The following is a 25,384-nucleotide window of genomic DNA, read 5'->3' as shown; positions in this document are numbered from 1 at the left end:
ATCATAGTGGGCTGAAGGTGGCTGGGTAGAGTCTTTTTTAAAAAGTGATATTTAAACTGGAGTGAAAGAAATACTCTATATCATCATTGGCAAATTGGTTTCCTTCTCTCTGTAAGATTTCATGTAAAATGTAGCATTCCATGCAGCAGTTACTATTTGATTAACCTGCACAGATACTTTTTTATTGTATCCATTTCCCTTGCTGGTAGTTTCCTAGTATAGTAAAAGGCATCGCTTGTTTGTCTACTTGTCAGGTAGTTAAATAGTCAGGGAGGCAGAGTAACCTTACACTGTAATTTGGCTATGGAGCCTTGCAGCAACCTCTTTGGGTTTACCCTGTTAAGCCTGTTAAGTGGCAACAAAGAGAAAAGAAAGTAGCCACCATCAAGCATTTCTGGCATGAGCTGAGTTTGACCTGCACCTTGACAATGATGTTGATTTTTTCTCCTTTCTATGCTGAATGGATTTACTACCCATCAGAGTCTCACAGATCCTTAATTTTTAAAAGAATATTGATTTTTTTTTTTAGTCTCCTACATGTTAAATATTAACCTCCTTATGACATGCAGCAATGATTTCTGAATTTTCATTAGGCACAACTCATTGTTGATGCGCTGAAGCAGTTGGTTACTGTTGCAGCTAATTCTTATTTAAATAAACAAACAAGAGTCCTTTAAAAAGATTAGCCAGAACAGTTTTAAAAATTCACAGCAGCACTGATGTACATCAGCTCTGGTTTGGCAGACTGTGACCCAGGGCTGTGCAGTGTTTTATTATGCTCAGCTACATAAGGACACATCCTTATAGCACCACTTTTGTAGCAGATATTTTTATAACTCTACAAAATGATTAGGCTGACGTAGAGCAATTCTCTAAATTCATAGGTATTAAAATATTCTGGCAGCTGTCTCCTTTTTGCCTTTAAGTTGAGACATCATGATGAGATAAGACCGCACCAGGACTGATCCGTACATGAATGAAGTTAGGCATGGAATTCTCACGTTATTGACAAGAGTCTTTGTCACTATAAATAGGAGAAATCTTGGAGGAGGGATTCCCATTATAGTAACTCCAATTCAATTCCAGTAATATTGTTGGATTTTGTTTGTTTTATTTTCTGAAACCTCTTTACTTCAAAATGCATTCTGTGTAATTAGATAGGAAGGAAAAATGTCTTTGAATTCTAACTAAAACAACTTAGCTTGTCCTCAAAAACATAATATCTTTATCTGGTAGTTTGAGGTATTGACTAGAGTTTAGAGAGTGTTTAGGAGAACCTGGATGGAAGAAACCTGCTGGTAAATTGGTATTGGGGTACAGTTACATGGGAGACAGTTCTCAAAATAGGCTTCTAGGGACCCCTGAACTCTAGGTCATAGTCCTCCAGGGGAAACTGAGAATCTGGGAAGTTCTCAGGCTATGATCTGAGCAACTCTGACCTCTCTTCCCCAAAGAACTCCCTACCTACTTCCAGGTGTCTCAGGTTCTTCTGACTGGGGACAGTTTACGTTTGAAAGATTGGCCCTTTGCTGAGAAATTTATGAGACTTTAAATGGCATGTGATTATTGGTACAACCATTTTGGAAAGCTGTTAGGCAGTATCTGCTAAGGCTGATCATACTTATAACCTATGACCCAAAGATTCCAGTGCTAGATATATACCCTAGAAATAGAATTGCAAACATTTGTATACCAAAAGAGGCATAGAAAAAATACTCAGAATGGCACTATTCATAATAGACCCAAACTACAGCAGCCCAAAAGTTCTGTGTCGGTAGAATGAGTAAATCAATTATGTTATATTTATACAGTAGAATACTGTACAGCCATGAAAATGAACAAACTGTTGTTACATGCAACAACATGAATGAATCTCAGAAATGTAACCTTGAGTAAATGAAACTAGACACAAAAGAGTACATATTATACTGTATCAAAAACAAGCAAAGCTAATCTATGGTGGTATAAATAAAAATAATGGTTACATTTGGGATATGGTGGTGGCTGGAATGGGGCATGAGGAAGGAGTTTTCTGTGGTGCTGGCAATGGTTCTCTATATAGATGTATGTGGTTGCCACACAGATGTGTTCATTTTGTGAAATTCCTCATATGTATACTTATGATTTGTTCTTTTTTCTGTGTATATGGTATACTTTTTTTTTTAATTTAAAGTTAGTGGCTAAGATAAAAATTGAAACTAATTCCCTCTGAAGTCTTATTGCCAGTCTGTCCTTAAATTGAAATGATAGCCCTCACAGCCTTTCTCGTTTCTTATGGGAAGCTCATGAAAGAAGGTTATCAAGCATTAGTAGTTTTCCAGCCAGTTAGGAAAGAAGATGTTGAAGAGGAAGGGAACCAACCCCCCAGATTTCAAAATATCTCTTAGAGCAGGCCTTATGTATTGGATAAGAATAATAGGAGTTGTTTTCTGGGGTATTTTTGTCATGGGTAGCTGTGAATGTATACAACTTTTTGTGCCTTAAAAGTTTACTTTTAACATAAACATCCTTAGTATTAAAATTTTTGTTCCCGGAGAGTCATTAAATGAGGTATCACTGTAATAGAGAATAGTGATGAATGTGATTCAGTAGATGGCAGTGTTCCCTTTGAAGTTTTTAGTTAAGATGTGGGTACGTGGGGGGTAATTCTTGACAACTTTTTTTTAGTAGGACTGATAAAGTGTCACATGCTGGGACAAACAGACCAGAAAGAACATTTTAATATTGATTTTCCATTTGTTGTTTCATGTATTACTATTTTGATTGAACCAACAAGATTTAGAGTCCACAAATCTAGAGGACATATTTTCCCACATAAAACTCTAGAATGATAGCTTGCAAGAGGAAGTTTGTTTAATGTAGTAATGCTTTTTGTGGGTTTTAATAGATAGAATATTCAGGAAGGATTTGAGCATGTCTTTGTTCTGTCTTGTATTTGTGAATATGTATATGTCACAAGTGAGACAATATACTGCTTTGGACAAAGATGTCATTGAAATTTATTGATGAGGAAATTAGGTTGTACTTGAGCATAAATTAAAAGAAAAATTGAAGTGATTGGTCTGTTTTTGTTGGTCATTTTAATACAAATAAAATGCTATTTGAATAGTCTCTTTTTTCATATTGAAGTTTCCTTAAAATGGTAGTGCCTGAGGAAAGCATTGGGGTTTAAGAAATCTTGTGGCATTATAGGGGTTTTTGTTGTAAGGAATTTGATGTGGGTTAGAGTAATGTGCCAGAGAAGTCGAGTTATCAGCCAAAGGACAAAACATGCCTGTCGTTCAGGATGGGAGACCAGTGCAGTTTGAGTCAGAACTATTCAAGTCCTGACTTTGCTCATTATTAGCTATTGACCTTTGGTGAATCACTTAACCTGCCTTTCTTTTTCTCATCTGTGTGATATAGGTAATAAATACCTGCTTTGCCTTCCATATAGATTGTTAAGTGGATCAGGTAGGAGCGTTGTCTTCAAGAGTACTGTGTTAATGTTAATGGATTCAACAGATGGGCTCTGTGTTGTTTTTATACTGTTCAATTTACTTTTTGTTTCCTTAGGTTTTCTGCCTATAGTCATCAGGTACCTGCTGAGAAACAGTGATAAGCATAGCTTCAACAGCCATAATTATATGAATACCTACTAATAGGTACTGTGCTAAGTGCTTTAAGTGCATAGTTTCCAAAGCCTCACAACTGTGCTTGAGTAACTTGGACCATTGACCTCATTTTATAGTTCACAAAGGTCTGTGCTAGCCCAAGAGCTGTGACTCAAATCGTCTGACTCATAGCAGTTTCTTATAATCATGCCTGCCATGATGCATTTCATGTTTTACTTTTCTTCAGCTAGTATTGTAGAAGCCAGAGCCATACATAGTATTTTTGTGTATTGGACAGTTCAGATAAAGACATTGGACCTTAAAAGAAAATTTTTATTATGTTTCACTTCGGAATTATTAACAGAATCCTAATGCATGCAGTTATTTATTTGGGGTGGGGAGAGTTGGTGCTCCTGCTTGACCCTGTGTTTCATCTTTAGCCAAAGCACATACAAGTCATTTCTTGATGATTCAAACTCAAAGAGAGGAATAGTAACATTAACACAATCTAAAGAGTATTAATATTGGTTTGAGGATATATTGCTTTTCTTTACAAATACTCCTCCCAATTGTATTTTAGTTTAATATTACAACTGGTTTACCTTTTTCTTTTGTGTGTGTGTGTGTGTGTTTTAGGGGGTTTTCCATTTATTGTAATTATAATAGTCATTAACATCTTGCATGGAGATGACATTTTCTGGAGAATATGTTTAAAACTGATAACTAAATATATACTAATAACTAAATATATTTTTGCTATTCCTATCAGGTAGAAACAAATAAATATATATGAAAATTTTCATTTATTAATGGGTTTTAATATTTCAAAAATAATGTTAATGAAAAATGATTTTTCAAAACCTTGTAGAAATATAAAAATTACTTATGTCTTGGCCACCTAATTTAGTTTATAAATTGTCACTTTCTGTTTTTTTAATTAATTTTAAATTTTAGAACAGTTTTAGATATGAAAATCGTGAGAGTTTCCATATACCCATACCCAGTTTGCCCTATTATTTTTATCATGATAGATTTGTTACAACTAATGAAGTTTACCTTTTTTTTCCTTTTTCTCTTTTTCCCATACTTTATTCAGATTTCCCTAGTTTTCCTCTAATGTTCTTTTTCTGTTCCAGGGTCCCCTCCAGGACACCATAATTACATTTAGTAGTCATATCTCCTCATAGGCTCCTCTTGGCTGTGACAGTTTCTCAGATTTGTTTTGTCATTGATGACCTTGACAGTTTTAAGGAGTACCTTTATGTTTTTCTCATGATTATGATTTGCCTTTCACTTCATACAGTAGGTTATATGGGGAGGTTGCTCTTAATCATAGTGAACTATATGAGGAAGGCAGATTAGGATTTGAAAACACTGGCTGTGGATAACCCATACAAAGATAGCATTAACACCGTTGTTGGTTGGCATTGAAACACTGGCTACATTTTAAAATATTTTTTTATTGTTTATCATTTTTCAGAAGAAACAGTCCTAATTCTAGCTGCAAACAACAGTCTAGGCTATATGATCTGCTCATGTCCCTTAAACAGTGTCTTTTCTAATTGCACCTGTTGGGGCAGTTAGCGGTGACCCAATGCTACTCTTAAGAGCTTTATTTAATCTGTATTGGCCTTTCAATTAGTAATGGGCAATTTTGTGTGAATTGTTAATTGATCAGAATTGTGGAAATTACACGCAAAGCTGTTTTGTTACTGCAGCCTAGAACAGTGTAAGATTAAAACAGGGTCTGGTTTAGTTACTAATCTAAAATTAATGTTCGAGAAGTATTATTTTAGTGGTTTTGGTTTGTATTCCAGTCTGGTGTTGGTTTTAACTCTGCTAAGAATGATTGTCTTTTAACTCACTGAGGTCCTCAATTGTACTCCATTAAGGGCCACTTTTCTGCCAATCAAAAGCAACATCCCTGAGATTGATTTTTGTTACAGTGGATAGTAATGGCTGCCTAGTGACAACATTTCAAACTCTTTTATGTAAACAGAAAGCAATCAAATAAGTACTAATCCAAGGATTATGTGGACCCAAATCCCGTGGCCAAGAGAAGATTCCCTGCAGTGTATCTCCGTATCTCCCTTGCTCTTTGCCTTCTGGTGGCAAGCAGCCCCTCTTGTTCCTGGAAAGCTTGCTTGCTGCCTGTGCTGCCTGTTAGATTGCAGTATGCTAAGACTACAACACTCCTGCAGCTCCTGAATGGAATTCAGAAAGACACTTACATTTCCATAAATAAATTAGGAATTCAGTGGTTTCTTCGGGCTAATCAGGGCAGGCTGATAAACCTTGCTTGCCGTTTAATAAATGAATTGTGACTGATTACCTATTAATATGGACGCCTCAGGAATTCACCCAGGGAGAAGCAGAGCAGTGAAATAGAGAGGGGCATGGCCCCTTGGGAAATCAGGGCTTCATGTTTGCAGCTTAAATATCTCTGTGAAGTATCAATAAGGAGGTAATTGAATTTTGAACACAAACATGAGCGCAGGATGGATGAAAGGGGGAGGGGGATCTGATCATCTCTTTTCTGCCCCTTCATTCTCCCCTCCCCTTTTCCTTAGAGACCACTCTAGTAAAGATAGATGCTAAATCCATTAAATAAAGATTAGACTCTGTCTAGTAGAAAATGGCAGCTTAGCTAGATCCTCGGGCAAATTGGGGCCTTTTGCAATACAGAAAATTAAAATATACATTTTTAACAAGTGTGCTATCTTCCCAGCAATAATGTCAGGCTAGCTTGTGCGGCTTGCTCCTCCTTCACATTGGCTTTTGTTTGGGCAGATCACTTTCGCTTGTATTAGTGCCAATCTTTCCTGTATTCCTGGAGCAGAAGGGGCTCGGTTTATTTATTTATTTTTAAAGCTTCTGTTGAGGCCTTTCCTCTAGCATCCTGCTTGCTTGTAATCAGAGGAGTGGGAAGGAGATTAGTGTCCCATGAATTGATGGTAGATAAATGTTCCCTCCCCTTAACTAGTGGGTCCAGAAGAGCCCAATCACTTGCATTTCAGGGATGATTGGAGACTGTACAGGCAAGCAAAAAAAAAAGGGGCTTACAGACTGAAATAAACATTGATGTTTTAGATGCTATTTTACTTGGCTTTATTTCCTGTAGATAAGGTTATTGATCTGCTTTGTCCTCCTATTTTAAGCCAGATAAAGTCATATTAATGTAGAAAAAGAATTGGCATTATTTGGTTACAGATCGTAATACTTACCTCTTTTTGAGCAATAACAAAAAACAAGCCGTAAGCCTTAAATACTGCTGTTTCTTTATGTGAATACTCAGGATTGTCTTTTTGGACTAACCCTTGTTTTTGTGTCAAGTCTACAGTTCTAATAACCCTTTCCTAAGGCTTCAGTCAGTCAATCAATAAGTATTAACTGAGCATGTTAGGTGTGTGGCCTTGTTAGTTGCCATGGTCAATGGTGAAAAAGTCTATCCTCTGCTACCACAGATTCTTCTTCAAAAACAAAGCTAGTTATGTCATACTCCTACTTATTAAAGTTCTTTGGCTCCTTGGGTCCTACAAGAGAAAATTCACATTCCTCAGGCCTTCACAAAAGGACTTTGCTAATATCAACGTAGCCTTTCCAGTTTTATCTGGAAAACTTATGCGTATCCTTCAAGGCCATTTCAAATCCCTCTCCTTGTAATGACTCCCTGTTCCCTCAGACAGAGTTCATTTTTGTTATCACTCAGCGTGAGTTCTATGACAGTATTTCCCATGGAAGAAAAAAAATGTATAATTTCTTTTTTTTTTAATTAATTTATTTTATTTTTGGCTGTCTTGGGTCTTCGTTGTGGTGCATGGGCTTCTCATTGCGGTGGCTTCTCTTGTTGAGGAGCGTGGGCTTTAGGTGCGTGGGCTTCAGCAGTTGTGGCACTCGGGCTCAGTAGTTGTGGCTTGCGGGCTCTAGAGCACAGGCTCAGTAGTTGTGGCACACGGGCTTAGTTGCTCCGTAGCATGTGGGATCTTCCCAGACCAGGGCTTGAACCTGTGTCCCCTGCATTGGCAGGCGGATTCTTAACCACTGCGCCACCAGGGAAGTCCCGAAAAAATGTATAACTTCTTAGTCTCAGTAATTAAGGATTTTGCGTGTCATTTGCCAGGTGGTTTTTGCAGACGTTCCCAATTCTTTGTTTCAAATTCAGAGGTATCTTAATATCAAATTTTCAATGATTTGTTCTTATGATACCTTGCTTTATAATTTAACTTAGTTTTGCAGCAATTTTTGATGTTGAGGAAGGAAAATGTCTGTTTGCTATTCTTATCATTACTACTAACTTATCTCTAGAGAGCAGAAATCAAACTTATTTAACCTGATTGCCACAGTTTACAAACGGCCTTTAATGATTTTGAATGCTATTCCTCAAAGCCAAATAGCACAAAGTTTCAGAATTTTCTAGTTCTTCACATGTTGGAAGTTACATTGATGTTGTACCAGATGGTTACAGTTTTCCTCTCGGTTCTCTCTCACCTTGCTTCCTGCCATTTTGCAAGGTGCTAGAGTTCCTTCCAACCTTACTGACAACATGGGTTTGCTGGGGCTGTGGAAGTGAGCATTTAAAGGCTCTGCGTTCCTGGTGGTTAGACCTCAACTATTTTAAGTTTTAAGGCTTATTTAATATTAACAGATTAATGCAAACAAAATGTGTTTCCTCTTTGTACCAATAATTTTCAGTGTAGATTATATATTTTCATTTAATTATAAGAAAGATTTAATACTAGGAATTCTGAGCTAAAACAGTCTCACCCAAATTATCCCTAAAATTTGTATAAATATAAAGAATATTATTGACTTTATCCCTTTAAGAGAAGACTCTCTTGGTAACTCCCTTTTCTAAAGCTTTCTGGTGATCTTAGCATAACCTTCATTTAATAAATTATCTCTTTCCTGCTTTTGTATATATAATCAGCCCTCCATATCCATGGGTTCCATAGCTGCACGTTCAACCAACCACAGATTGAAAATATATTTTTTAAATTTTTTCTAGAAAGTTCTAGAAAAGCAAAACTTGAATTTGCTGCAACTGTTTATGTAGTATTTATATTGTATTCACAACTATTTGCATAGCATTTATATTGTATTAGATATTATATCTAGAGATGACTTAAAGTATACGAGAGAATGTGCATAGCTTATATGCAGATACTGCATTATTTTATATAAAAGACTTGAGCATCCATGGATTTTGGTGTCCTAGAACCAGTTCCCCCATGACACCAGTGACAACTGTACATAACACAGTACCCTTAGAATTACCTACAGTGTAATTTTGCTACTTAGGCAATTACTGATTTAAGCTTCTGTTTGTGTGTAATGCTCAAGTGTCTGTCTTGTTCAGGAAGATACTATAGCTGTGGTTCTTAACCTAAGAGTCCATGAATCTCCTGAAATTAAAAACAGAATTGGGTATGTGTACATATACATGTATATTTTTCTGCAGAGAGTATCCATGGCTTCCATTAGTGTTTTTAAAAGGTCTCTGTTATGGGTTGAATTGTGTCCTCCTAAGAAAGACACATCAGAGTCCCAACCTCTAGTACCTCAGAATGTGAACTTATTTGGACGTGGGATCTTTACAGAGGGAATCAAGTTAAAATGAGGTCCTTAGGGTGGATCGTAACCCAATGTGACTGGTATCCTTATTGGGTACCAATATCCTTATTTGGGGAAGTTTGAACAGAGACAGACATACATGGAGGGAAGATGAAGTGAAGAGACATAGGGAGATGACAGCTGTCTAAAAGCTAAGGAGAAAGGCCTGGAGCAGATCCTTTCCTCACAGCCCTCAAAAGGAAGCAACCCTGCTGATGCTTTGATCTTGGACTTCTAGCCTTCAGAACTGTGCGACAGTAGTTTCTGATGTTTAAGCCACTCAGTGTGTGGTAGTTTGTTACCACAACCCCAGCAAACCAATACAGTATCAGTCAGGATGACTTTTTCTGCAAATTACAGAAAGCCCAACTAAGGTGGCTTAAAGGATGAGGGTGTTCCGTATAACAAGAAGTCCAGAGATAACTTCATTTTTAGGGTTGGTTAATTCAGTGACATCAGAGACCACTGTTAGTTCCATCTTTCTGCTGTGTCACCTTCGATGTTGTATTCCTTCTTAGTTTGGCTTGCATCGTATTTGATGGCTACTACAGTTTTTGACGTCATATACCGACGACAGTTTCCTAAGATAGAAAAGGGAATTGAGTCCCGCCTCCCCCAACCTTCTTATCGGTGAGAAAACCCCCAGAAGCTCTGAAGCAGATTTCCCCTCACATGCTGCTGAACGGCATCGGTCACATTCCTATGCCTAAACTAATCCCTGTCAAGACAATGAGACTACCATGATTGGTTTAGGTGGACCAATAATGGTTCACCCTCTGGGACTGGGAAGGAGCCCAGTCTCCCCTACGCGCATGATCATCCTGTACCTGAATAAAATCAGGGTTTTATTAACAGAGATGGGGGAAAACAGGGTTATAGAGGAGAACATTCTTGTCCTTGAGATTACAGTTGTACAGATTTATTAGAGAGCACTAGGGACGGTTATTTATCTCAGACAAGGTCAGAGAAAGTAATCCTACCAGTCTGTAAGGACGGGCAGTGAGTAGGTGGAGTGGGGTGGTAATTGCTGCACAGGTTGGGTAAGAAATAGTCTGGGCCTAAGTATACTAAGGCCTGAGGCATGCTGTGTTTGGGGAACTGCTGAGTAAACAGGAGATGAAGATAGAAACTAAGGAGTCTGTGATTGTGCATATGAGCTAAGGTGTTGTCTGAAGGCTCTGTGTGGCCACTGAAGAATGGTAAGCAGGGAGGTGACATCGACTGACCTCTTGGTAGGAAGAGCACTCTGACAGTTGAGGGCAGAGGCCGTTGTCTTACTCTTCACTGTAATTCTGCCTCTCTTTTTTAGTGTCTGGCACATTATAGGTGCTCATGACTGGTGGACCACTAGAGGCAGGGAGACCAGTTTTAGAAGATGCAGTGATGCAGGAGTTATGAATGACTCTCAGTTTCTAACTTGAGTAGTTTTTAATCGGTTTAATTAACCAGAATAGAGAATGTAAGGGAAACTACTGCTTGGGGCTGAGAGATATTTGTTTTCAACTTGTGTCTTGTTTGCCCGTGGGACATTCTAAGACATCATTTTAACTTAGCTAAATATGGGTTTAATAAACAATTTAGGTGCATACAAATAAACATGCGTATATACTCCTTCAGCTACTTACAGATATGGTCCATCATATTCTTGTTTTTTATTACCATTCACAGCTAACGTGTCCTGCTATATGCCTGGCCCTATGCCCACATCCTTATCCATATCCTGATACCACTCCTATGGGGATAGCTACTGTTATTATTCTCATTGTACAGATGGAGAAAGAGGGGATCACTTGCTCAAGGTATTGAATGACAGAGCCAAGACTAGAACTCAGGCATGTGTGATTCCAAAGCCTCTGCTCCTTAACTTGCTTGCTGAGCATGGCCTAAATCCCCTGACCATGGCAACTAGGGAAGGCTTTTGGTCCTGGCCCTGGGTGCTCTCCTGAGGCCTGCTTAGCGCTGCCGTGAAGTAGTCACTTCTTAAGGCCAGTACTTGTCTTCCTCTTACCCAGATAACTACTAGAAAGAAACATGAAGCACAGTATATCTGTATGGGTATGGGTGGGGGAGGAGCTTAATCCAGCCCTTTCCTAGCTAAATTGTGACTTGCAAGCATTTTTAGAGCCCTAAATTTCTCAAGGAAAACAGACACCAGGACTCCTTTGGACTAGATGCTGGCAATTTGAGAACAAACCCCAGACCATCTTCTGTCCCATAGCTAGAAATTACCATTGACAACTTGTTGCCTTAAGAAGGAGCCCACACAGGGACTAGGGTAAACTCCAGGCTTAAATGTTAGTTCCTTTGGAATGCCATGCCTGACCCCTAGACTAAGTTATTCCTACCTTCGCTCCCATGCCCACAGTGTATGCTCTGCCAGCACCGTCTACTTCCTCCTACCCTAACTCAGTATTGCAATTACTTGTTAGTGTCTGCTTTGTTCTCCACTGGCTCCCCAGTGCCTGACACACACATAGGTGCTAGGAAGGTGCAGGAGAGGAGGGAACAGGCCAGACAATTTCTAGGTTTAGGCAATCTCTTTATTAAGGCATAAATGATATCTTTATAAAAAATTCAGTTTGGCTGTTGGTGTTACTGCTGCTTTTGGTTTTTCTGTTTGGTCTCTGCTTCCATGTATTTGTAAATGTACAAATCCACATGAAAAGGAAATTGTGGTATTAACTCAACTGCTGTATGATGTAGCTGTGCAAAGGATTATTTATAGATCCAAACACTCTTCTCTGTCTGAGTTTATAATCTCTGTAGACTGAAAGGAATTAGGTCCCCCAAGGTGGCTGCTGTTCTTAGTTAACCCAGATAAAAACATTTGATTTTTCCCTGACAACTTTATGTAGTCCTTATGCATATGAGGTATTGAGATCACTAGGTGAAATTTACTTTTTATATTAATTATTCATAGTAAGGAGAAAGAGTTTACCTTTTGTACGTCTTTCTCACTTTTCTAAATCTTTTATACTTTAGACCATACTGGTTTTCACAAATCCCTTCTAATTAATGTCTACTAAATATTAATTAACTGACTCTTTACTTTCCTAAGCACTAATGGAAATACTGGATTATAACCAATCTAATACTCTCTGGACATTCTACCAGACACTTTCCTCAGTGTGATTTAAAGCAGTTTATAATCACTCCTTGTGGTCTTGAGGCCAGTTTTCAATTCATGAGACTCATATATCCTAGCTAGTTTTAATTAATTTTGCAAGGAAGATGCCAGGAGAAGCAGTATTAAATGCTTTCTTATAATCAGGTTCTTTCATCTATTGGGTTCTTGTCAGCCACTAATCTTGTAATTTTATCACAGCAAAATCCAAAAGTTTCTCTGCAGTAGTTTGTTCTTTGCTCTTGCTCTTCAGTGCTCGGTACTCATGGTTTGGGTAACCTTATATTTATGGTTGTCTTATTCAGAATTGATGTTGGGGGGCTTCCCTGGTGGTGCAGTGGTTCAGAGTCCGCCTGCCGATGCAGGGGACATGGGTTCGTGCCCCGGTCCGGGAAGATCCCACATGCCGCGGAGCGGCTGGGCCCGTGAGCCATGGCCGCTGAGCCTGCGCGTCCGGAGCCTGTACTCCGCAACGGGAGAGGCCACAACAGTGAGAGGCCCGCATACCGCAAAAAAAAAAAAAAAAAAAATTGATGTTGGGGAATGTCTCTAGATTTATAACAGTAATTGCTGGAATTCATTTTTTAACATTAGGATTTGGGAATCAGCTTTACTTGGTATTGCATGCATTCTGTTTATTTGGTCTTTGGGGCTGATTGTATTAGCCAGAATCTAGTCAGGAGTAATTTGAACAGGGAAAAGTTTAAATAAATAATTGTTAACTAAGTGAAAGGTGGTTGACTTATAAAGGGGTGAAAGAAGACTCTAAGGTGTATTAGAGGTAGCAACTGCAGAAAACTCCGCCCCCTCACCCCAGGCAGAAGGAGTGAACACAGAGGAACTTAGAAAATCAGAGGAGATCTCCACAAGGCAGAGATTCAGACCTCTGAAGAGAGGACATGCTGCCCACTGCCAGAGGGTACCCTGTTGGTGAATGCAGGAGCAGCCACCCGTGAGGTGGTGAAGAATCTTAGCTTGGGGGCACTGAACTGAGGGCAGCCATTGGCAAGGTGACTATTGCTTGGACCCCCACCTGCCAACCTGCTCTTCCTGCACAGAAAAACCGCACATTGTTAAGAAGGAAGAAAAGTTCCTTCTTCCTGCTTCAGCCTTGCAGTCTCCCACCTCCCTATTGGCAAGCTTAACATCGAACCACCTGACAGGAAAAACGTAGCCTGCTGCAGGGTCCAGTGCCAGTATCACAAAGCAGGGCAGAGAAGGGGAGTTAGGAGCAGAGAGGTAATAAATGAATAACTGGCACAGGGAGTAAAAGCTTTGTGGAAAGTTAAATCTTATAAAGTAAATGATTTCATTTTGTATCATGAATAGTTTTTAATGTTAATTTCTCTCAAAGCAGGGTACACCTGTAACTTTCACAGTTGGCTGGGTAGCATTCACCACCTGGACGGTGCCATCTGAGCCAATGATTGACTTAGCTATAAATGTCCCTCAAAATTCTGTTGGCTACTTTTCATGAAGGGGTTTGATAAATATTAATCAGTAGGTTTTAACAAACTTCCCCCCCCAAAAAAAAGTCTGGTAATTTTTGTTTTGGAAGACAAAACAAATGTGAATGTGAATAGAAGATGGCTCTTCCAACCTTTTAACCATTGCATTCTCCTAATTTCCTTTATGACTAATTCTCTCTTCTAACCATTTCATTTTTCTTGAACTGTTATAATTCTCTCCCGGTTGTTTTTAGCCACATTGAGCCCTCCTGTTCCTGACTTCTTTAGCATCCAATTATTATTGATGCTTGTCTTCCCAGCGAAATTGTAAGACCCTTGCTGTCTGGGACCATGCTTTATGCTACCTTTGTATATTACAAAACAGTGTTGTCCAAATTCCTGTTGAATAGATGGAATCTTATATTTACAAATGAGAAACGGAAACGCACCCTTCAAAGCAATCAGAGAACAAAAGTGTACTTTCCAATTTTTTTCTTCATTGCTACTTTTTCAGAAGCTATCCACTGTCTCTTGCTCTTTAGAAAGACCATAACTAACATTAGGAATGTAAAGACATAACCAAGGTAGGAGTGGGGAGCATGACAGAACAGTTGGAATCATGGAGAAAGCTGGAAGTATGTATAGTGGAAAATAAATTTGGGAAGAGCGTGCTTCCAGGGTAATGATGGTTTTAATGCACACATTTGCTTTCCTTTCTCTCCCAAACCCTACTAAAATAATTAAAAAAAAAAAAAAAGATGTGAACCCTCAAGGAGAAAAGAGAAAAGAGGTCAACAGCAGCAAAATTTTGGAAACTGGTAGGCATGTGAACTTAGGAGACCTAAGAAAATCAGTCCTAAAGTGAGGAAAGCCAAGAACCAAGACAGTTCATACCTCACAATACTCCAAGAGGCTAAAGATTGGTACTAGGTGGAGGGGGGAGATAGTTTAAATAAGGGGGATTAATTAAAGTCTGTTTAAGAAGGAGTCAGATGCCTAGATCACCTTTATTCTGTCCCACAAAAGCCTGGAGCTTTATTCTCTAGAGGCAATAAAACAAAGTGGTTCCTCAACTGGAACCAACCAAGGATGGAGGTTCTACCACAAATGTAGTGAACTATGCCCACTGCATGCTGTGACCACCCCTCCCTCTACAGCCAGGCTTTCACCCTTCATTCAGAAGGTTGGAAGAGACTTCTGGGGAATCTGACCAGCCCAAGTAGAATAAACGCACTGATATTGAAAGTTCTACAACTAAAAAGCCTGGTCACACTGCAGTGAAACTCACAGTCAACATGCCCAACTCCTACACTCAGACTTTTCAAGCAGCTTTTTAGTCTTTTGTTCTTACATATGAAAAAACAATGAAAGGTTGTCAACATTTGAGAAGAGCCCCTAACATAAAAAATAAAGACCAAAAGCAACAAATGGAAAAAATCAACTAAGAGAAAACAGACAATGCCAATCTGTCTCATTAATATCCTCAGACAGATAAGGTATTGCAAACGTAATAAGAACAGACGCTATTAAAAAGGACCATACAGAGGACAGGAAAGAGCTCATGGAAATTTTAAAATATGATAGAAATGAAAAACTCAAAAATTTTCAGAGTTGAAGTTAAGGAAGTCTTCCAAAAATAGACTAAAAAGACATGAATGAAAGAGAAAAGAGAATCAATCTATGAGAGCCAAAAATCTGAATAATAGGAATTCCAGAAAGAGAGGAAAAGGGAAACATAAAGGACATCATTAATGAAAGAAATACTTCAAAAAAACTTCCCAAACTTGAAGGACATACATTTCCAGTCTGAAAGGTCCTGACAGTTACCACCAAAATAAATGAAAATAGACCTAATCCAGGACACATCATTTCATGATTTCAGAACTCTGAGAAAAAAGAGAAGATCCTGGAAGCTTCTAGAGAAGACAAAAAGTAGGTTTCATACAAAGGATGGGAATCAGAATGTCTTCAACATTGGAGACCATTGGAACAATATCTTCAAAATTCTAAGGGAAAATTATTTTCAAGTGAAAAGATGAATAAAGACATTTTTTAGATATGGAAGATCTCAAAAAATTGACCTCTGATAAACTCTATGCACTATTGGCACTCATGCACCACCCATGGGATACAGAAAACAGGTGAGAGAGGAGGAATCCAGGGTTATTGCTGTGCACCAGGCACAGAGGACAGACCATCTGGAGACTTCTTCAGGAAGATGAAATTGATAAATTACATGATGCATCTCAATATCTTAAGATTTTGACAACAGGCAATGATAGAGTCTGTGGTTGAACTAGAGGTAAATACACAGAAAACTAAGCAACCTAAAAAAACTCAGGGAAAACAAAAAGATACGCAAGAAAGGAAAGGTAATCATAGTTTATTACATGGGTTAGCTATAAGTAGCATTTATATAATCATAATAATGTAGAAAGTGAATATTGATCTAGGTAAAGTTACAATATATAACTCTGAGGGACTTCCCTCGTGGCGCAGTGGTTAAGACTCCACACTCCCAGTGCAGGGGGCCTGGGTTTGATCTCTGGTTAGGGAACTAGAACCCACATGTATGTCACAACTAAGAGTTCACATGCTGCAACTAAGAGCCCACATGCCTCAACTAAAAGATCCCGCACATGGCAACGAAGATCCCACATGCTGCAACTAAGACATGGTGCAACCAAATAAATAAATAAATGTTTTAAAAACATACATATAACTGAGAAGATAGGAGGTGGGATGCTTGCATATGTATTGTGAGGAGTTAAGGTGGAAGGATGGGAAAAGGAGCTAAATTATCACTTTCTATATTGAGGGAAGTCAATAAATAATGCCTCAAATTGAAAAATCGAGAAATAGCAATACAAGCATATTATTTAGTCATTTAGAGACATAGAGGTAATAATACAATATAATCAGCTAAACAGGGTAAAAATGCTTCCCACTGAAGAGTTAAAGGTGAACTGCAGTTTTTCATAACAAACCTTATAGAATTATTTGATTTTTGAGACATGTACATGTATAACTTTAATTTTTGAAAAAATAACTTAATTCTTAAAAATAGGTGAAATGGGTAATAGAAAGGACAGAGACGGATGTTATAACATTTAGAGAGACAAAGCTAAATAATGTTTAATAGGAAAATAAATGGAAACTGAAACACGAAATGTATATGAATAGGCCAAAAATAAAAGTTGTATGCTTCTCTTTGTTGATGAAAAGGAAGCTAATTACTTTGAATGAAAATGTGATTGCTTACATATTTTCAGTTTTTGTGTTGTAAAATCTGCATGCTCAAACTTACTTTAATCCAAAATAAGTAATTCACAGTTTTTGGATGGGAAGCAACTATATTTTCACCCCATGATGAGAAATAGAACCCAAAACTCAAGCCCTTAGCAATATATTGGTAACATGATTTGATTAAGGAGTTTCACTCCTTTCCATCTTATCCCCCTTGATATAAGTGGTACCTTTCTGAGTATTTAGTTGGATTACAGTCCAATTGGAAAAAAAAATAAATTTTATGCTAATTTCCGTTATTAGGGTCTTCTAAATATTGACCTCTGGTAACTGGTAGGTTTTGGTGGATGGAATTTTATTTTTTAACATGTCATTGAACTGTACATTTAACGCTAGGTCTGGGTGATCTCTCTGGGGAGAGTGGAATTGATGGATCCTTTTTGTACCAGTCCCTCGTGACCTGTCAGGAGAGCAGGTGTTGCTGGGATGGCTCATGCATTCAGGAGTCATAGGGCAAATCTGATCAAGGCATATATTCCCAAAACCACTTAGGCTAGTGTCCCTCATGGGGAACAAGCCAACATTAGCTTCCTATGCTTTAAAAAAAAAAAAAAAAGAAAGAAAAACTAATTATCAACCTACAGCGAATGTCATTCAACTCAAATCCCTGAAGGATAAAGGCGTAGGTGACAAATGTTCCTGGAGAGAGGGTTGAGCTGTCACTTGTCTTCTTAATGGATCATCCATGATTGGCTATAGAATCACATGCTATTTCTCCTTATTATGTGTTTCATCTGAAGAATTACTGAATATCTGCAAGTACAAAAGAATTGCACAATTTCTATAAACCTCTTGGGTTTGAACAGAATCCTAGTGTCAAGAAAGGTAATAAGGAGTTAGTTTTATTGCTCTTAAAGTATTCAAGGAGCAGCTGTCTATTGACTTAGTTGTCCCTAATACTACACCTATTTTTCCTTACTTTTGATTAGATTCATTACATCCCATTTGCTCTGCATTAACTACACATGGGCATTTATCCATGTCCTGTTTCAGAGGACAGTTAGGAACAATGGGGAGAAGTTAGAAAGATGTTTGTTTGTTTTGTTTTTCCCACAGTATTAAGGATGTACTTTCCAAATTTCCAGAAATTAACTGTACTCCCAGAAAGTACCAAGTTTCCCATCATGGAGAACTCTCAGGCAGAGCTCTGTGACCAGCTCTGGAATGTTACCAGATACTGTTTAGGATTAACTAGGAGCTTAGGTTGGGTGATCTCTATTCTTTTCAACTATTAAGAATTAAGGATTCTATTCTTTTTGCTTTCAAAAGATCTATAAAATAGACAGCTCGTCTCCATGTTGCACTGCTCCAGTTTTACAATATTTCTGTTTATTCCTAATCTTATAGTCCTCCCTATTTTAACAGTTATTTGTTAATAGGGGTAGCAATGCTATTGGTACTTTCCTTGAATTAGTAAATGTTCTGATAGAAAAATTAGCCAGTTTTTCAAACATCATTTAGAGTAAAAGGAAATGTATTTAATCCAAAGTCTGAATGACTTGAGTTAGGAAATAGGAAGAATTTCTGGACAGACAAGGATGTTAAAATTTGAACAGAAGTATGAAATTGCCTGTTTTACTGACCTTTGAAAGTAAAACAGATTTTCATATCTGGGATGTCTCATTGACTTAAGCCTTACCTCAGTGACTGATTCTAAAATATCTTCTTTTCCTACATTCTCAGAACAATTTTTTCTCTCCTTTCAAGAGAAATTCCTATTTTATTGATACTAGGAATACCTAGATTATCTTAAGTGAACCTTCTTCTCTTTCTCTTAATACCTAAGTTCTTTGTCTCTGTTTTCTCATTCTTTTTCCTAATTCCAAGAGGTGTCCTTCTTATCTGAGGATTGTCCCCTTTTTTCTGTGTATTCTATTTTCTGTTTTCTGGTTAATTTCTAAGGAACCTTCAACCTTTTCATGCTTATTTCCTCTCTCTCCAGCATCAATAGTCTTTTCCTCCTACAGCATCCAATTCAACATGTCCAGGGGAAGGGAGCTTATTTCCTTTGCTAGACAAAATTATCCCACAGAATTCTCCCTTCTTTCTGACTTCTCTTAATTTATAGCCATAGTTGTTACTTAAGATGTTAGTAGCAAATTTTAAAAGAGCAAATTTCTCTCACACATAAATAGTTCAGTGTATTTAAAGAAATCTGTCATAGTACCCTTTGAATAAATTCATTCATGTAGCCAATCATGTAATTCAGTTGTTTCACAGTTATTAATTGAGCTTATCCTATGCCTTGGACACTGTTAGATTCTAGGGCCTTAAAAATAAATAAGACGTGAATAAGTCATCTCCCTGTGAAAGGCATGCATGTAATTAAATAATTATAGTTCAGTGTAAAAGAAGTTTGTATGTGGTTCATGGCTGACATGGGAAGGGAATAACCAACTTTGCCTGTGTGAGGGTTTCAGGAGAGGCTTCATAGAAGAGACAGCTGAGGCTGAGTCTTGAAGAGTACATAAAAATTTGCCAGATGGATATAAAGCAGTATAAGAATCCAGATGAAGGGAGAATACAGAAGAAACTATGGGCCAGTCTAAGTAATTTGAATAATATACATAGGCACAGAAGTATGAATTCAGATGGTACATCTGAGGAAATGCTAGTTGTCCCTGTGTAACTAGAGTGCTGGGAGACTAGCAGGAGATGACATTGTCCATTAGTAAGCTCCATGAATGACAGTACCTTTTCTGGCTTATTCATTATTGTATCCACATTACCTAGCACATAATAGATGCTTAGTAAAAATCTGATAAACAAAGAAATAAAGAGGTAGGCAGGGGCCTTGTAAACATGAAAGGGGACTTAAAACATTATTCTGAAGATTGTTGGAAGTAACTGAAGATTTCTTTTTTTTTTTTTTTTTTTTTTGAGGTACCCGGGCCTCTCACTGTTGTGGCCTCCCCCATTGCGGAGCACAGGCTCCGGATGCGCAGGCCCAGCAACCATGGCTCACGGGCCCAGCCACTCCGCGGCATGCGGGATCCTCCCGGACCGGGGCACGAACCCATGTCCCCTGCATCGGCAGGCAGACTCTCAACCACTGCGCCACCAGGGAAGCCCCTGAAGATTTCTTTTTAAACCAGGGAATAGTATGGTTAGATTTGGCTAACGGAAAGTCACTTTAGCTGTCATGTAGAGAGTGGTGGTTTTGTAAGAGAGTAAAGTTTAGATTGGGAGATCAGTTAGGTTATCAGTAATAGTCCAGGGATGAGATGGAGAGGACCTAAACTAAACTGGTGAGGCAGTAAATGTAACTGACATGAGACATTTGGGTTAGAGACTCAATAAGATTTAGTGACAGATTGAAGATGGGAGTGAAGAGAAGGATCCAGCATGATCTTCCCTGGCTTCTAATATGGGTGACTTGGTAGATTTGCTCCCATTGCCTAGAATTGGGATACAGAAGATAAAGGAGGTTTGAAGTGGAAAGATAAAAGTAAATAAAACCAGTCTTTAACTTCCTGTTGTGGCAGTTTTGAGATACTACTCTGGTTACCTTTCTTTGGATATAGCTTCTAGTTCACCAACATTTTTCTTATAAAATGACAATGAAAATTGAATACAGCACTCTAATTGTGGACTGATTCCTGAGCAATCCAATATTGTTTTCTGCAATCTGGAATCTGCATCTAATAACAGAAACGAAGATTTTTGTTTCTTTGTTAGCACTTGGATCTCCCAGAGTTAGCTCAAAAGGGACTTGAAAATCAACCAAAAACCCAAGGTTTTTCAGTTATTAAATTATGTGCCCTCTCATATCCTGCACAATTTTTCTTTTAATTAAATATCAGATTTTACATTTATCCAATAGCCTTTTCTAGCCTCATGACTCTTTGCACACTTCTCTAACTTCTGGGAACCTGTACTTCCAGGCTGTATGCTTTCCTCTGAATCTTTAGCTGTGAGTATTTCTGAAGATTGTACCTCATTTCGCTTTCCCAAAGCACCCTACGTCTTTGTCTTTTTTGTGACTGCCATCTGGAATGCCTTGGCCCCTCCTTTACACTTGTCCACATCTCATTCACACTTGAAGCCCAACTCAAGCTTAATGCTGTGAATTTTTAGTCCTTACTAGTGCTATTTCCATCTTTGGGCTCCTATAGCACTTATTCTTTACCTGTCTTATGGCCCTTGTCATATTTTGCCTTAATGGTCGTTTAACTGTTTTGGTCTACTGTAAACATTCTTAGAATATCTTCTATATTATCAAAATATGGTCTTTGTAAGAGAGAATCAAGTTTTTATGTTTTAGGTTATTTGCCTTGATAACTTAATAAATTCTTGTAAAGGTAGATGAATGAGTTATAGAACCTCCTGAAATCTTTATTAGCTGTGTGTTCATAAGGTTTTTATAGATTGCCCCAATCTATAAAATGTAATATATATATATATAATAGCTTGAAATTCCATCATACCTTTCAAATAGGACTTTCATTACACTAGAAAGCTTCTTGCTGCCCTCTTCTGAAAAGCTAGGTAATACTGCCAATTAACAATGCTCATAAAATTTAATTTTCATCTAACTTCCACTTTCACATTTTTAGAATTTTTATATCTTCTACAGATTCTCAAGCATAATTACTGATGAGCATTTCTTTTCTTTTTGTGTATATCCATGGTGAATATGAAGTATTAATTTGATTACCTGCCAGAATTTATAGTGCTCATTTTGCTTAATTACCAACCTCAAAGAAAAGAAAAGAAAAGTAATTCTTGGTAAGATAAACTCCACAGTATCCTATTTAACATTTTAGAAGTTGCTTTGGAGCTTAAATGTTCCATTTTCTTTCTGCTTAAAAACAGAACAGATTGAAAAGTTACAGAGTGGTGAGGTTTTTTGGGTTTTTTTTTACATAACATAAGACTTGATAATAAAAATGGAATAATTAATAGTATATACCATAAGCTCCCCTTCTCTTCCTTCCTCTCCTAAGGTTGAGTAATCTTCAGTCCTTTTCCTTTTCTGAAAACCCAGTCATCTTGCTACAAAGCATAGGAAAGATAATAATCATTCTGGACTTATGCTTGTTATTAAAATCTGTATGATATACATAAAATCAGATGAATTTCACTCACTTAAAAATGAATTAGGACTTCCCTGGTGGTGCAGCGGTTGGGAATCCGCCTGCCAATGCAGGGGACATGGGTTTGAGCTCTGGTCCGGGAAGATCCCACATGCCGCGGAGCTGCTCAGCCCGTGCGCCATGACTACTGAGCCTGCGCTCTAGAGCCTGCGAGCCACAACTACTGAAGTCCACGTGCCACAACTACTGCAGCCTGTGCGCCTAGAGCCTGTGCTCTGCAACAAGAGAAGCCACCGCAATGAGAAGCCCTTGCACCACAACGAAGAGTAGCCCCCGCTCGCCTCAACTAGAGAAAGTGCATGCGCAGCAACAAAGACTCAATGCAGCCAATAAATAAATAAAATCTAAAAAAATAAAATAAATAAATAAATAAGATGAATTAGTGGAGCAATTCTGCTCATCATGAATAGCAATAGAAACTATAGAAATGGATATAAGCTACCTAAAATGAAGCACCAAGAGAAAAATATTGAAACAAAATTACATAATCTCAGTGGAACAACATCAAGCAGTCTAACATATGGGTAAATTGGAGTCCCAAGAAAAGTCAGGTGGAGACCAGAAAGAGTATTTAAGAAAATTAACGGCCAGGGCTTCCCTGGTGGCGCAGTGGTTGAGAGTCTGCCTGCTGATGCAGGTGACACGGGTTCTTGCCCCGGTCCAGGAAGATCCCCCATGCCGCAGAGCGGCTAGGTCCGTGAGCCATGGCCGCTGAGCCTGCGCGTCCGGAGCCTGTGCTCCACAATGGGAGAGGCCACAACAGTGAGAGAGGCCCACCTACTGCAAAAAAAAAAAAAAAGAAAAGAAATGGCCAAAATTTTTCCAAATATGATACAAAGAAGGTCAGTGAAACCCAAACATGAAGAAAACTGTACCAAGACATATCATAAATTGTTGAGTGATAAAGAGAAAACTCTTAAAAGCAGGCGGAAAAAAAAAAGACATATAGGGCTTCCCTGGTGGCGCCGTGGTTGAGGGTCCGCCTGCCGATGGGGACACGGCTTCGTGCCCCGGTCTGGGAGGATCCCACGTGCCGCGGAGTGGCTGGGCCCGTGAGCCATGGCCGCTGAGCCTGCGCGTCCGGAGCCTGTGCTCCGCAATGGGAGAGGCCGCGGCAGTGAGAGGCCTGCGTACCGCAAAAAAAAAAAAGGGACATATAAAGGAACAAAGAATGAAAGCAGACTTCTCATCAGAAAATATGCAAACCAGTGGTAATGGAATGAAATCTTTAAAATACTGAAAGGAAAAAAATCTGTCAACCTAGAATTCTCTGTCCTGCAAACATATTCTTTCAGAATAAAGGCAAGATAAAACATTTTCTAGACAAACAAAAACCAAGATAATCTGTCTCCAGGAAACATACATTACAAGAAGTGTTTAAGGACTTTCAAGGCATAGCTAATAAACCAGTAGTAAAACTATAATGGAATACTAAAAAATACTTTGTTGATCCAAAAGGAGGCTGGAAAAAAAGGAAAAAACAACATATGGGACAAATAGAATAACTGGCAAGATGATGAAATCATATCAATTATTCAGTATTTATAAATGATCGAATATACTTGGAAGAGTAGATCTTAAATGTTATCACCACACACACACACAAAATCGGAATTATGTGAGGAGATAGAGGTGTTAACTAGCCTTACTGTGATAATCATTTTGCAATATATACATGTATCTAATTATCACATTGCATACCTTAAACTTACGTATATGTCAATAATATCTCAATAAAGATGGGGAAAAAATATAAATGGTCTAAACACATCAGTTAAAAGACAGGGATTATCATATTGGATAAAAAATAAGACTCAATTATATGCTAAATACAAACTTAAATATAAAGACATGGATACACTAAAAATAAAAGGTGTTCCATGCAAACATTAGTAAAAAGTAAGCTGGAGTGACTATATCAATATCAAAGTAGAATTCAGAACTGGCAATATTACCAGGGAGAAAGAGTAGCTTTTCATAATGATACAGGGATCAATGCATCAAAAGATAGGAGCAGAATTAATGAATCCAAAAAACTCATTCTTTGAAAAGATAAAGTGGATAACTATCTAGATTGATCAAGTAAAAGAAGAAAGAAGGCACAAATTACTAATATCAGAAATGAAAGGAGGGGTTATCATTTTATATCCTACAGACAGTGGGAGGATAATAAGGTAACTTTATTCCAATAAATTTGATAGCTTGGATGGAATGGACAAATTCCTTGAAAGATGCAAATTTTCAAAATTGACTCAAGAAGATATGAAAAACTTGAATAGCTCTACATCTAACAAAGAAATTGCATTTGTAATTTAAAACCTTCTCACAAACAAAACTTCAGCCCAGATGGCTTCACTGATAAATTCTATTAAACATTTTTTCCTTCCAGTTTTATTGACATATAATTGACATACAGCACTATATAAGTTTAAGGTGTACAACATACTGATTTGACTTACGTACATCATGAAGTGATTGAGTACAAGTTTAGTGAACATCCATCATCTCATATAGATACAAAATTATATTAAACATTTAATGAAGAGTTAGTAGAAAATAGAGGAGGGAGGCCAGCACTATCTTAACAGCAAAATCAGACAAAGATTAGAAAATCAAACTACAGATATTACCTCATGAATATAGATGCAAAACTCCTTAACAAAATATTAACAAGTCCATTCCAGCAATATACAAAATAATAATACATCATGATCGAGTGACTAGTAAAATAAGGGAAGACAAAGAAACTAAGGCATACATATTGAAAAGGGAAAAGCAAAACTGTCTTTATTCACAGATGACATGATTGTTTACGTAGAAATCTAAGGAATCTACCAAAAAGCTACTAAAACAAGTAATAAGTGAATTAAAGCAAGATTTCCGGACACAAAGTACAAATATCAAATTTTATTTCTATATACCAGTAATGAACAATTGGTACATGAGTTTTTTAAAACAAATACAACATGAAATTCTAAGGAATAAATTTAGCCAATGTGTGTAAGACATGTATACTGAAACCTACAAAGCATTGCTGAGAGAAATTAAGGATCTAAGTAAATGGAGGTATATACCATGTTTATGGATCAGAGGCTGAATATTGTTATCATGGTAGTTCTCTCTAGATTTATCTGTGTATAGTCAATGCAATTCCAATCAAAATCCTACCAGGCCTTCTTGAGAAATTGAAAGCTGAATGATTCTAAA

At 37.8% G+C, this 25,384-nt stretch overlaps 1 protein-coding gene across 6 annotated transcripts in view; it reads left to right on the top strand.

Moving 5' to 3' along the window:
* LIN52 (lin-52 DREAM MuvB core complex component) overlaps positions 1 to 25,384 on the top strand; it is a 120,181-nt gene that overhangs the window by 66,998 nt on the left and 27,799 nt on the right. The window contains exon 6 of one of the 6 annotated variants that reach the window (XM_067730717.1): positions 19,965 to 25,288. The exons of the other annotated variants lie outside the window; for them this stretch is intronic. Within the exon in view, the coding sequence (XP_067586818.1) occupies positions 19,965 to 20,218 (254 nt within the window). The 3' untranslated portion in view covers positions 20,219 to 25,288. Of the gene's footprint in view, positions 1 to 19,964; positions 25,289 to 25,384 lie in introns of those variants that run through there. 6 annotated transcript variants of the gene reach the window in all.

This window comes from Pseudorca crassidens, chromosome 1 (assembly GCF_039906515.1).
Source record: "Pseudorca crassidens isolate mPseCra1 chromosome 1, mPseCra1.hap1, whole genome shotgun sequence".
NCBI lineage: Eukaryota > Metazoa > Chordata > Mammalia > Artiodactyla > Delphinidae > Pseudorca > Pseudorca crassidens.
This window is presented reverse-complemented; position numbering and strand designations above follow the sequence as displayed.